At 40.8% G+C, this 13,820-nt stretch overlaps 1 protein-coding gene across 1 annotated transcript in view; it reads right to left on the bottom strand.

Annotated features, from left to right (window-relative positions):
- Window positions 1–2,552: 2,552 nt before the first annotated feature.
- Window positions 2,553–13,820, bottom strand: part of LOC108980234 (CSC1-like protein At3g54510) — a 25,876-nt gene continuing 14,608 nt past the window's right edge. The window contains exons 4-9 of the mRNA XM_035685332.1: window positions 7,543–7,731; window positions 6,083–6,381; window positions 4,940–5,219; window positions 4,418–4,696; window positions 3,383–3,616; window positions 2,553–2,878 (exon numbers count right to left, since the gene is read on the bottom strand). Coding sequence (XP_035541225.1) covers window positions 2,711–2,878; window positions 3,383–3,616; window positions 4,418–4,696; window positions 4,940–5,219; window positions 6,083–6,381; window positions 7,543–7,731 — 1,449 coding nt within the window. The 3' untranslated portion in view covers window positions 2,553–2,710. The remainder of the gene's footprint in view (window positions 2,879–3,382; window positions 3,617–4,417; window positions 4,697–4,939; window positions 5,220–6,082; window positions 6,382–7,542; window positions 7,732–13,820) is intronic.

The following is a 13,820-nucleotide window of genomic DNA, read 5'->3' as shown; positions in this document are numbered from 1 at the left end:
GACTAATAGGCCTAAACTTATCAAAGCCATTAGGCGAATCAACCTTAGGAATTAACACAATAAAAGATGCCGTAAAATATCTGGGAAGCAACTGCTTTTGAAAAAACTCAGAAACGGCTTCGATCAAATCCTCTTTAACAATATCCCAGCAAGATCTGAAGAAACCAGAACTAAAACCGTCCGGGCCAGGACTACTATCAATAGGGATGCTAAATAAAGCTTCCTTAATATCATTAATAGAAGGATTACGACATAACATCCAGTTATCCTCCTCATTAATCACCGGGGATATCAGATCCCCTAAGTTGGGACAATCACAAACACTACTCTCACTCAAAAACTGCTTGAAATAAACAACGGAAGCCTGATGAATATCAAGAGGGTTATTAAGAAGCGTACCGTCCGCGAGTTGCATGTCCTTGACCCTTTTACTATTCTTTGCATTCAAATAAGCATGGAAGAATTTAGAATTTTGATCTCCATCTTGAAGCCAACTTTTCTTAGACATATGGGATAGGCGAGTATCTTCACGGCCCTTCCAAGTAGAGAGCTCTAAATTTGCAGCCATAAGATCGTTATCATCCTCAACATAAAAGGTATGTTGAAGACGATTTTCTAAGCTCTCAATACGAGATTCTAACTCATGAATAATCACATTAGTCCTCCCAAAGGTACGCTGGTTCCACTCCCTAAGAGCCACCTTCAACCTTTTGAGCTTAAAGGAAAGCTTAAGAAGCCCACAGCCAATCCCAGGTTGATTCCATATCCCTTTCACAAAGCTAAAAAAATCAACATGATCAGTCCACATGAATTGAAAACGAAAGGGTCTAGGCCCATACTTGAATGGGTCTTCACCTGTTCGAATCACTAAAGGAGAGTGATCCGACGTAGTGCGAGGCAAAACCTGAGAGAAAACGTTAGGAAAACAATTAAGGAAATTTGAATCAATAAAACATCTATCTAACCTTGCCCAACTACGAGCCAAGCCTCTTTGGCCATTGCACCACGTCATCAGCGCGCCTTTCGAGCACATGTCCATCAAACCACAAGTATGAATGCATAGATTAAAATCTTCCATGGCATTAAAAGGCCGGGGATGACCTCCCCTTCTTTCAGAGTCCTCTTTAATGATATTGAAATCTCCGCAAAGAAGCCACGGAAGATTCCCATTTCTGGTAGCTATAAGGTCCTCCCAAAGTTTCTTACGCTCAACTGGATTGCATTTAGCATAGACAATAGTAAGAGTGAATGCGAACCCCTTCTCCTCAACTTTCACTGAAACAAATTGATTTGATCCTGCAAGCCATTGGACCGAAATCATGGAGTTCCATAACAACCAAATTTTCCCATTTTGGCTTTCATTTGTGACAAAATAATCACAATGAAAGTTCGCTAACATATTAGGGATTTTTTCTTCCATCAAGAAAGGCTCAGCCAAAGCAATAATATTAGGCCTGAATTTCTTAATCAAATTTTTTAACCTCAACTTAGAAGAGCGAACTCCTCTTATATTCCAAAAAAGAATGGGACTAATCATAAGTTAAGCTTATTGGGACGGTTAATAGCCCTTGTAGAAATTCTTTTCGGAAACTTACCAACAAAATTGGTCTTTCCTTCCGAATCAGTGTAATAATCTTTTTGAGAATCCTCTTTCAGGTTATCTCTCTCACCTTCACAATCGGAATGAAATTTCTCAGCCCGTACGTTTTCCCCCGCAGCTTCACAACTTTTATATGACACAGGAACCACAACATCACCCTCAATGGCTAAGAACTGGGGAATGAAATTGATCTGTACGACTTGGAAGGATATATAAATTGTAATTAATATAGTAATATCTAGCTTAGAACTAGGGTATGGCTCTAATAATGAAGCTGAGCTCCTTTCACTTTTCTATGGTCTTTAATATTGTAAGGATTTGGCTATTCTAAGAGTGGAGATTGAATTAGACTCTTTGTCAGTAGTTCATTGGCTAGAAAAAGAGAGATGTGGTATATGGTATATATCTTAAAGATTATTGGAAAAAGATACAAATTCTTCTTTCTACCTTGGAAGTTATTATAGCTAGAGAAGGAAATACAGAAACAAATTTTTTGATATGCTGGGATTTATATCAGAAAAATGGTACGTGAAATAATTACAATGAAGAACTTCATTTGCTAAAAGGGATTCTGAAAATTGATAAATTTGGTCTTCATGCTATTCACCGATAAGCGATAAAAAAAGTACTTATGGACAGAATACAAGCGTTAGGTTGCTAGCTATGTTTTTTTATTCAGGCTTGTTTAGTTTTTTCGGGTATTGATGGTTATTTGTTTTAGACTTGTTAGAATTTGATTTTTGTTGGTTTTATTATGATCTTATTGGTTTGTTTTAACACTTGGTTTTGCGTTAGTTTATTGCATTATATCTTGTAAATCTCCAAGTGTAATGATGTTACCACGATATTCATCTATCATAAGTGAGGGCTTATTAATAAATTTGAGATGAGGCCGTTATAAGTGTGGCTACCGGCTCTTCTTAAAAAAATTTAAAAAAAAAAAAATCTCTAGCTTAGTGTCATACAACGTATTTAATACTCTTGGTCTCAACAGCAGAGAAGGATCCTGGACAAAATTGTTGTTGATGAAATAATTCAACATCTTATGTCAAAAGAGTGCGTAGTTTGTTGATCAAGTAGTTCAGAAGAATGGAGACGGAAATAAACAAGCTAGAACTCAGATGGAAATGAAGAAACTAATGGTTGTGTCGAGCTCGATTCTGATTCCAGGAAGTTTACAGGCTGCAAACATGGGGAACAATATGCATTAATTGCATCCTCGTAGTTAACTTCCATCTGCCTGCTCTTCACATCAAGCTCATCGTTTTCTACAGCATTCTGATAAAAAAAACAAGTCCGTAATCAGGTTATAGCTGGAATATAACTAATAGATAATGACACACACATACATTATGCAACCATTTCATGCTAATGGACCAAGGTTTAGGTGCATCGCCTTCAGGCTCTGGCTCCTATAAATGGGACCAAGGAAATCACGGAATCATAGGAAGTCATTAAAATAACTAAAATACGGTAAGGCCATCCAGAAAGAAGAGCTGGAGCAAGTTTAGAACCATCCAGAAACAACAGTTTTTGAAGCGCAAATTGCAAATTTGAGATGCATTTAAAGGCTAGAAGTCCAGCTTTCTCAACCCACAGAGACAACACAAAGGTGATTAAGAAGTTGCTTATTACAAGACTAAACAAATCTTGCCAAGTTATGGCTGCAGCCTGCAGGAAGATGGACAAGTTACATAAGAGCGACAATAAAATCATAGTGTTAAAAGAAACGGCTAATAACACTAATGGCTTCTCAACCAGCACTTTAAGTAATATATATACCTGGACAGGGTAATGGTGGAATGTGGGAAGAAATCGTTTCTTGCAGTACTCATTAAACATCAGGGTTAACAAGAGGAGTGGAATTGTTAATATGGAAGCAGCTGGCTTTGACTTCAGTCCAAAAAGACCAATCATAGTAATTTGCATAAGAATGATCGCAATGACAATATACAGATGAATGTATGGCCAGTATTGTCCACATGTCTCATACACAGTTTCATATACATCTTCAATCTGCAGAAATTGTCATTATAATCCTTGAAATTGATCATTTAGAGAAATTAACTTGTTAAAAAAGAACCATTATTGAATTTCTAGGTGTAATCAATCCTTGCAATGACAGAAGTAGATGATACTGGTTCCATATGAATGGAAGTGTGGGAATAGTTTTGACTCCACTCAGGACAATGTTTGATACATTGTAAAGTGCTATACATAGTAAAGGGCTATACATAGTAAAGGAGGTAACTTGGTTCGCAGGGATCTTTCTTTTTTCAGCAAAAAAGCGAGAAGAGAGGAGGAGAAAAATGGGCAGAGTGGCACCTGAAAATTAAAAGGCGGGCCCTGCAATGGCATCCCAACACGAATGCTTTCTAGAGTAATAAATATTTGATCGTAAAAAACTGCAGAATAAAACTCAAGTAATGGACAATGCTTTTTTAGATGAACAAACTTTGTCACAAACAAGAGGCCCATATCATTTAAAAAGAAAAAACAGCAAAACAAATGTACAATTTGCTGCTTTGTCCTAAGGTAGAAAATCAGTTGTTGTATGAAGAACGGGCCTAAATGGAAGTTGTGCCATGACTAAGCAAGTTTCGGACGAAGAGTGAAAAAATAACTTATAAAAGTCAACAAAAGCTTTCCTCTTCCTTTTTCTTTCCCCATTTTATGTTTGCTTAGATTCTAATGACGATCACCTTGACATCGTTAAAGTAATAACACAGCTTGATGGTGAAAGACTAGTCCATGGAAGCATCCAATTACATGTAAAAAGATGCACTTGGTTGATAAGAGTCAGGTAAGAAATCCAACCTGGTTGACGTAAACAACATAGCCTAGAGAGAAGTAGCCAATAAGAAATGGGAGCAGCAATGGTGCCACAACTGCATATACTGTACCAATCAGTACTGACAATGAGACCATAGGAATAATCCTAAAGTAGGCTAGCGAATATAGATAAGGATTTTTCTTCTTCCCACGGCCAAATGTTATCGATTTTATAACATCCCAAAAGAGTAAGCCAGGCTGAAGAATCTCCAAAGAAAACCCTGAAAGCCCATCTGTTAAGATGTATGTCATGAAGAAATCTGCCTGAAACACAATATATTAGCTGTAAAACAGGTAAGAACAAATCTATTGCAAACATAAAACTTCTGAATAGTTGGAAATAACTTTCCAGAGCTTTCAATCTTATACACAATTTCTTTTGAATGTAAAGAAAATTATCATTTTAATGATGCCCTTTCTATTAAAGCTTTTGAAAAAGAAAATTATGTGATAATATAAAGATTATTAAAAAGAGCCAGCAATATGAATAAAGGTTAACAAGCTTACTTGAGCAGAGACAGCACTAGCCAGATGACTAGGAAAATCCTTGGGGTGAGTAAAAGATTCTCCGATTTCATCTAATAAGGACCCTGACAACACGCTCAAAAAGAAAACATTTCCCAAAAGAAAATAGAAAACCATGTTGCAAGCTTTAATCTCCTCTTTGCTCTTTGAAATACAACCTGCTGCTTTAGCCATCCCAAGCATTGCAAAGGGGACAATGTATATAAAACCTTTGAGAATGACACTAGGAAGATACCCTGTCAAGATTGAGCTTAAGCCTGGTCTGTTGTTAATTAATGCATCAGAGGAGGATATTTATCCGATTTCAAAGTCAGCAAACATCATTATATCACACATATTAATGAAAGTTTCATTATATCACACACATCATTGTATCTTTGCATGTTTATTCTATTTTAAATTTTCTTCAATCTCTATTGTATGTAGTCAAATACAAAAAGAAAGACTAGGATGATGAAAAAGAAGGTTGGCATTTGAAAGTGGAATAGCAATAGGATATGCAAGGACAAGAAGTTCGAGAGTTCAAAAGATCAGGGATTCAAAAGTTTGGATGAATAGGGAAACTCTTAAGAAACTAATTTTCAGTAATTCAATGGACAGAAAGGGGTTGGGCACGTGCATGTTTTGTGGGTATGAGAAAGTTTATACACCGGCTCATCTTAAGTGTGACAATATATAAATTTTAAAATGCCAATGAAATCAAAGTGCTCCAAAGATAATAACATAAAAAGGAACAAAAATTTTTTTAAAAATGAAATGAAAAAGCTCAATCTAGTTCCCAGTGGATTTCTTATGAGTTATGTGTATCATGAGTTATGTGTATCAAGCAACAGGGACAAACACCCTAATTTTACATCACGCATGCATCAACTCCTAGTTCACAAAGATTTATCAACTGTACTAATTTTAGGTTCTTAAATTTTATGATGATGTCATGCCCATAGTGAAGTTGGAAAATTTTCATCAAACTACTGAGTTAATTTTAGACAAAGGGATTGAGCTGTCAAAGTTATAAGCAGAAAAGATTCCAATAACACTAATCATCTCCAGAAGGAATGAAGCAAGAACGGAGCTCTTACATCAACCGTCTTTAACTAGGAGCAGAGCAAGAGCAGAGTTCCTTACATCAACTGTACAGCCATAGCTGGAGGAAACCATTTCTTTAGTTTCTCAAATCTGGCAATTCCTTGAACAGCAGTGACTGGGATAGCAAAGAAAATCGTAAGAAGTGATGCTGCAAGAACAACCCCGATTTTGTAAAGCCACAATATTCTATAGGGTATCACCAAACTCCTCCAGGATACATCCCTTGGTTCTGGAGCCATTTCAGTGATCCATAGAAGTGGATGCGGGTGCTGCTGAGATTGGGCAGCTAGTGCAGCACCCCACCGAGACTTGAATATAACGAAGGCAACAGGTAACTCCTACAAAAATGGAAGAACTAAGGACATGTAAATTTATGTATCTTCAAAAAATTCAAAAATGCAAATTGTCCCAGAGTTGCCTCAGTTTGCATCCAGGACCTCATAAAAGTATGTATGGAAATTGCCACATGAATATTTTCAACATGGACATAACGAGAGGTCCTTCAATAGCTATGGTGCCACTGATTTTATCAATTGATTCAAAAAGACAACTCATGATGGATTGGTTTAGCCTATTCACTCTCCTGTTACTGAAGATTATCTTTTGGTTTCAACCACTCTAAGAAAAGGACCTTTAGGCTACATGAAACCCACCCTATAGCAGCACAATTACCTAAGTAAAACCTTTGTTTCCCAAGTCTACCGTATACCTATATCAAGCTCAAGCAATCCCCTACATGCTTTACCCAAGTGGACCGAATATAGATAAATGCATGCGTAGCAAAGAGAGATAACACCGTGTGTCCAACCAGTGGTGCTCCCAACTTCCCACTAGGCCAATTGAGAATGTCGTGAAAGAAAGATATGTCAAGACTCCTACCTAGAGGTTTTGTGCTTACCAAGGAATCCACAAGTACCAAACGTAGCCAAACCATAAGATCCTGGACAACGAATTTAATGATAGCAGATGTAGAAGATGATTAATTTGTATTTCTACTTCACAAAACAATAAGTACGGTGACTTCTGCTCTACCTAACTAAGCATCTGCTAATCAAGTACCCAATCATCTAAGCTTAACCAGAGTGTCGTGGACAATGATATTTACCGGTAAGGGGTTAAACAGATGCTTAATTTTTATTGCAAGTCAAATGACTCCAGGCAGGACAAAGCTACACATGTTAACCAACTACCAAGACAAGAAGTTCAGATTCCAGGAAAGAGTCGGTGGTCCATGATAGAAAGAATACTGCACCAATGGAAAAATGCATCAGAGATGGCATGATATTCATACATAAAGTACTGGACCCAGTTTACACGCGCACACACACATATGTATAGAGAGAGAGAGAGAGAGAGAGAGAGAGAACAACACTTTTTCCTAGTAGTTTTAATGTAAAGAAGGGCAAACTCAAAATGTCATACGTTAAAAAGACATTAATATAAATGCCCACGCCTCCCGTGCAGGATTTAATTGTAATTATTGCCACTATCAGAATTACCTTTTGCTTGATTATAATCTCACGCTGTAACTGGCGTATCTTTTCGCAGAATACTTGAAGCTTTTCCTGTTGCAAGGATATAGCATATTCTTGAGATGCATCCAAGAGCAAACGTTCTCTCTTATGCTTGTTAGCCGTGGGCCTCTCTCTCAAGTCCTTTATCTTTCTTGCAATAGATTCTGCCTGGCTCTACATGTAATAGAATCTGTAAGAGGTGTCCATCACAAACAGACAAAAACTAAAGGATATCTCATGTGGGGCTAGTTACAGAGAATTTTGAATAGAGCAAGCTCTCATGCAAACAAGGCTGAAGCTCTGCAAACAAGGCTAGAGCTCATTGTCCAGCAGTATGTTTACATCCATGAATAAAAGAGGAAAGTTCCTATGTGTGAAAATTAATAATAAAAACACTATTAATCAACCGCCGTTCATCTCAGATCCTGCTAGTCCAAACTCAGAACTATAATCATGGAATAAGAGCACAGTTCTGAAGGAAAATAACTTAATCTTTAATCATGGAATAGATTTAGAGAAACGGGGGCTACGGGTCTCAAGAATGGTGAACGCAAGTGCTGACAGTTTACAAAGTGAAAATTTCAAGAATTAGCAGTTTCACACTGTTACAACCTTACCAGCAACACCTCAACATCTTTTCCATCGTACAACATTTGATAAGCATGATAAGTGTAAGTATGATGTTTAGAGAAGAAGTGATCAACATAGCAGCCACGAGCCTTAAGTTCTGGGCAAAAGGGAATTTCCCTAACTAGAATAGTAAACTGTGTTGGGGAAATCAACACAGCGGAAGGGATAAAAGCGGTAATAAAAGAGTACACTCATGCACTCAGTGACACCAAAAAATTTAACGTGGTTCGGCAACTGCCTACATCCACAGAAAAGAGCTTCACTAATAAATAGTGGAACACAAGAAAATATTACAGAGGAGGAGGATCACACTCAACTCAACTCAACTCTCTTATTTTCTCTCAGAGCTCTCTCGGCTCTCTCTCTTTTCTTTTCTTCTTTGGGTGTATGATGCTCTCGTCTGAAGCTTTAATTTATAGGCACATTACTTCACGTATGAACGCATTTAATTGTTGCATTCATTAGGTGGTTGGGCGCTGGGGGTTGAGGGTTAAGCGCTGAGCAGTCAACAATGACTGCTCAGGGCATGGATTTCAACAATTCTCCCCCTCCATGCCCATTTACCTATATGTTCTCCATCCCAGCTATGTCTCTGCATAGCTCAAGCTTCTCACTTGTAACCACCTTCGTCAGCATGTCTGCTGGATTCTCTTTCGTATGGATCTTCACAAGCTTCAACAGCTGTTGTTCCATCGCTTCGCGTATCCAATGATAGCGGATATCAATATGCTTGGTGCGGGAGTGGTACATTGAATTCTTGCTCAAGTCTAGAGCACTTTGACTATCACAATGTACCTTGTAGTCTTCTTGACTAACTCCTAGTTCTTGGAGAAAACGCTTCATCCACAACATCTCTTTCCCAGCTTCCGCTGCGGCAATGTACTCTGCCTCTGTTGTAGATAAAGCAACACACTTCTGCAGCTTGGACTGCCAAGAGACAGCTCCTCCTGCAAAGGTGAAGAGAAATCCTGAAGTAGATTTCCTGCTATCCAGATCTCCTGCCATATCTGAATCTGTATAGCCTTCCAAAACTGGTTTAGCTCCCCCAAAACACAAGCACATATTCGATGTACCTTTCAGGTACCTGAGAATCCACTTGACTGCTTCCCAATGATCCTTTCCTGGATTTGAAAGGAATCTGCTCACCATGCCTACAACATGAGCAATATCTGGTCTGGTACAAACCATTGCATACATCAGGCTTCCTACTGCTGAAGAGTAGGGGATTGCTTCCATTTCTTCAATCTCTTTCTTTGAAGAAGGACACGAGCTCTTGCTCAATTTGAAGTGGTTTGCAAGTGGAGTTTTGACTGGCTTAGCATCTCCCATGTTGAAACGTCTAATGACCTGTTCAACATATTTTTGTTGTGATAGCCACACCCTTTTGACTTTCCTATCACGAACAATCTTCATGCCCAAAATTTGTTGTGCTGGGCCTAAGTCCTTCATGTCAAAGGACTTGGATAGTTCCTTCTTTAGTTTGTTAATCATGGACCTATCCTCACCAACGATTAACATATCATCAACGTAAAGAAGGAGTATGACAAACTTGTCATTCTGGAACCTTCGAACATAGACACACTGATCTGCAACAAGTCTCTTGTAACCATGACTCATCATGAATGAGTCGAACTTCTTGTACCATTGCCTCGGCGCTTGCTTGAGGCCATAGAGACTCTTCTTCAGCCTGCAGACTAAGTGATCTTTCCCTGGAGCTGCAAACCCTTCTGGTTGCTCCATATAGATCTCCTCCTCCAAATCTCCATGGAGAAAGGCTGTCTTCACATCCATCTGTTCGAGTTCCAAATTCAAGCTGGCTACCAATCCGAGTATGATTCGGATTGACATCATTTTCACCACCGGAGAAAATATCTCGTCAAAGTCGATTCCCTTCTTCTGCTGGAATCCTTTGACAACCAATCTGGCCTTGTGCTTCATCAGCTTTCCTTGGCCATCTTTCTTCAGCTTGAACACCCACTTGTTCTTTAGGGCTTTCTTTCCTTCAGGAAGTTTCACCAACTCATAGGTCTGATTTTTCTGCAAAGAACTCATCTCTTCTTGCATTGCCTGCACCCATAGGCTTCTATCAGCATGAGTTTGAACTTCCTGGAAGCTCTCTGGCTCCCCCTCATCAGTAAGCAGAATATAGTCTGATTCCGGATATCTCCTCGACGGAATCAGTAGGCGGCCTCTTGCCGATCTTCTTGGTTCATCAACCAAAGGAGGTTCGTCACCATCTAACCCTTGTGGTGGTACACCAGCTGCTGGTGGAGAGGATTCTTGCTCCCCCTGCTCGACACCCTGAGCTTCTTCTTCTGCTTCTGGATCTCGATCCTGCATTTCCTCATTATCTGTGGCGGACTGTAATGGTGCAGGATTTGTAGTATCGGAACTAAGCTCTCTTGATGAAGCTTCAGTTCCTATGTTCTGGTTTTCATAGAACACAATGTCCCTACTTCTGACAATTTTCTTTGTCACTGGATCCCATAACTTGTATCCGAATTCTTCATCTCCATATCCAACAAAGATACATGGAGTTGACTTGACATCGAGCTTCTGTCTCAGCTCCTTGGATACGTGTGCAAAGGCTTTGCACCCAAACACTCTCAGGTGAGAGTAAGAGACATCTTTTCCAGACCAAACCTTCTCAGGAATTTCAAATTCCAGTGGTGCAGAAGGTGATCTGTTGATCAGGTAACAGGCAGCTAGAACAGCTTCACCCCAGAATGGCTTTGGTAACTTGGCCATACTGAGCATGCATCTTGTTCTTTCAATGATGGTCCGGTTCATTCTTTCGGCTACACCATTGTGCTGAGGGGTATATGGGACCGTCTTCTCATGTCGAATACCGCGATCAGCGCAGTATGCAGCGAACCTTTTGGAGACATATTCTCCTCCATTGTCCGTTCGCAGGCACTTCAACTTCTTTCCTGTCTCTCTTTCCACTAGGGTGTGGAAATTCTTGAAGTGCTCGAAGACCTGATCCTTTGACTTCAAAACATATACCCAGACCTTTCGTGAAGCATCATCAATGAATGTCACGAAATATCTGTTACCTCCCAATGACTCTTCTTCCATGGGACCACATACATCAGAGTGTACCAGACTCAACAACTCTGATCTTCTCTTCGTAGAGGATTTAAACGAGACTCTGCATTGTTTGCCAAACAAACAGTACTCACAAGGGTTTAACGCTGTTCCTTTGGCAACTTTGATGAGTGCCTTCTTCGCAAGCGTATCCAACCCTTTCTCACCCATGTGTCCGAGTCTCTTGTGCCACAGATTCGGTGATGCCTCGTCTTCCACTGCATTGAGGCTATCAGAACCGATCTTCACATGGGTCTTGTACAACGTACCGCAAATATGTCCTCGGGCGACAACCATGGCACCTTGTGACAGCTTCCAAGTGCCTTTGCTGAAGTAGCTGTCATAGCCCTGTCGATCAAGGGCTGTCCCGGAAATCAGGTTGAGCCGAAGGTCAGGAATGTGTCGAACATCTTTCAACACCATGGTGCAACCAACGTTGGTTTTTATCTGCACTTCGCCAACTCCCACGATCTTCGAGGAACTGGCATTCCCCATCCTTACCGTACCAAAGTCTCCTGCTTTGTACGTAGTGAAAAATTCACTGTGGGAAGTGGCGTGGTATGATGCTGCTGTGTCTACCACCCACTCAACATCATGGCTTGCAACGTGCAGACACGTCTCGTCACTGGTGGAGAGTATTGCCACATCTCCAGAAAGAGTGACAAGGGTTTCACCATCTTCTTTCTTCAGCTTACTGCTTTGACCTTGCTCCCTTAAAAACTTGCGGCAGTGTTTCCTCATGTGGCCTTCTTTGCCACAATGGTAACATTTTATGTTACCCGTCTGCTGGTTCCTGCTGCTGCTGGACCTTCCACGTGGTTGAGGCTTCCCTCTGTTTCTGCCTCCACTTCTCCCTCTATCATTACCTTGAGGCCTTTCTCTACTCTCGGTGACAAGGACATGAGTTTGATTCATGCTTGTCTCTTTTCGTCTGGCCTCCTCATTAAACAAGGCATCCTTAACCATCGTCATGGTAAGTTTGCCATCTGGAGTAGAGTTACTTAGGGAGACCACCAGCGTCTCCCAACTGTCTGGTAATGAACTGAGAAGTAGCAGGGCTTGTTCTTCATCGCCAAGATTCAGGTTGACGGACCCGAGCTGGTTAACTAGGTTTTGAAACTCGCTAGTATGCTCGGCAACAGAGGTATCGCTTTTCAACTTCAAGTTAACAAGCCGTCTCATCAAGAGGGCCTTGTTTCGAGCAGTTTTAGCCTGATACATATCCTCTAACTTTTTCCAGAGGTTATATGCATCCGTCTCCTGGGCCACGTGGTGAAAAACACTATGGTCAATCCATTGCCTGATCTGACCAATAGTCTTCTTGTGCATCTTTCTCCACACTTGATCCGTAACTTCATCTGGCTTCTTCCCTTCATCTTCCAAAGGGTCAAACAGATCTTTACAGTTCAAGAGATCCTCCATTCGAGGTCTCCAAAGACTGTAGTTTGAGGCAGTCAGCTTTATCATGGCGCCTGATGCTGAATCCTCCATGGATTTAGACTGTTCTAAATACAAAATACAAGTACAGGATCTTTGAGGTGGAATATCACAAAACGGACAGCACCGTTGTGTCCGGAACGTCTGATTTTGTTGGAAACGAGTCTTGTTTCGTCAAAATCGGACTCAGATAGCACAAGGAATGAGCAAAAGAACCAAAACAGGAACTCTGTCGCGCGTGCAGTGCGTGGCGCGAACAAAACGCGTAGGCGCGTGTAACTCACGCGCTTAAACTCCTCTGGTGCGCGTGGAACGCGTAGGCGCGTGTCCTCACGCGCTTTTATGGAGTCAGGGGCACGTCAGGCGCGTGAACTTTCACGCGCAATGGCTTCTCTGGAGCGCGTGTGGCGCGTGTCGAGCGTGGGACTCACGCGCTGGTACTCGCCTTGGCGCGTGTGACGCGTGTCGAGAGTGGGTCTCACTCTCCGATCTTCAGACGGCGCGTGGGAGCGCGTGCGGCCTCCGTTTGGCCTCTGGTTTCCACCGCTTTTCTTGTCTGGATGAGACGAACACAGTGGTATGCTCAAATTTGAAAACTGAGCTACACACTAAAACCGAGTTTTCTGTAAAAAACTTCTTCCAACAAACGCTCTGATACCACTTGTTGGGGAAATCAACACAGCGGAAGGGAGAAAAGCGGTAATAAAAGAGTACACTCATGCACTCAGTGACACCAAGAATTTAACGTGGTTCGGCAACTGCCTACATCCACAGAAAAGAGCTTCACTAATAAATAGTGGAACACAAGAAAATATTACAGAGGAGGAGGATCACACTCCACTCAACTCAACTCTCTTCTTTTCTCTCAGAGCTCTCTCGGCTCTCTCTCTTTTCTTTTCTTCTTTGGGTGTCTGAGACTCTCGCCAGAAGCCTCAATTTATAGATGCATTGTTTTACGTATGAATGCATTTATTGTTGCATTCAATGGACAGTTGAGAGTTGGGCGTTAGGGGTTAAGCAGCAAGCAGTCATAGTTGACTGCTTGCTTGGGCAGGGATTTCAACAAATAAGGTGCCTCTATGAATTATAATACAGGTGAGGACCGTGAG

This window comes from Juglans regia, chromosome 14 (genome assembly GCF_001411555.2).
Source record: "Juglans regia cultivar Chandler chromosome 14, Walnut 2.0, whole genome shotgun sequence".
Classification (NCBI taxonomy): Eukaryota; Viridiplantae; Streptophyta; class Magnoliopsida; order Fagales; family Juglandaceae; genus Juglans; species Juglans regia.
This window is presented reverse-complemented; position numbering and strand designations above follow the sequence as displayed.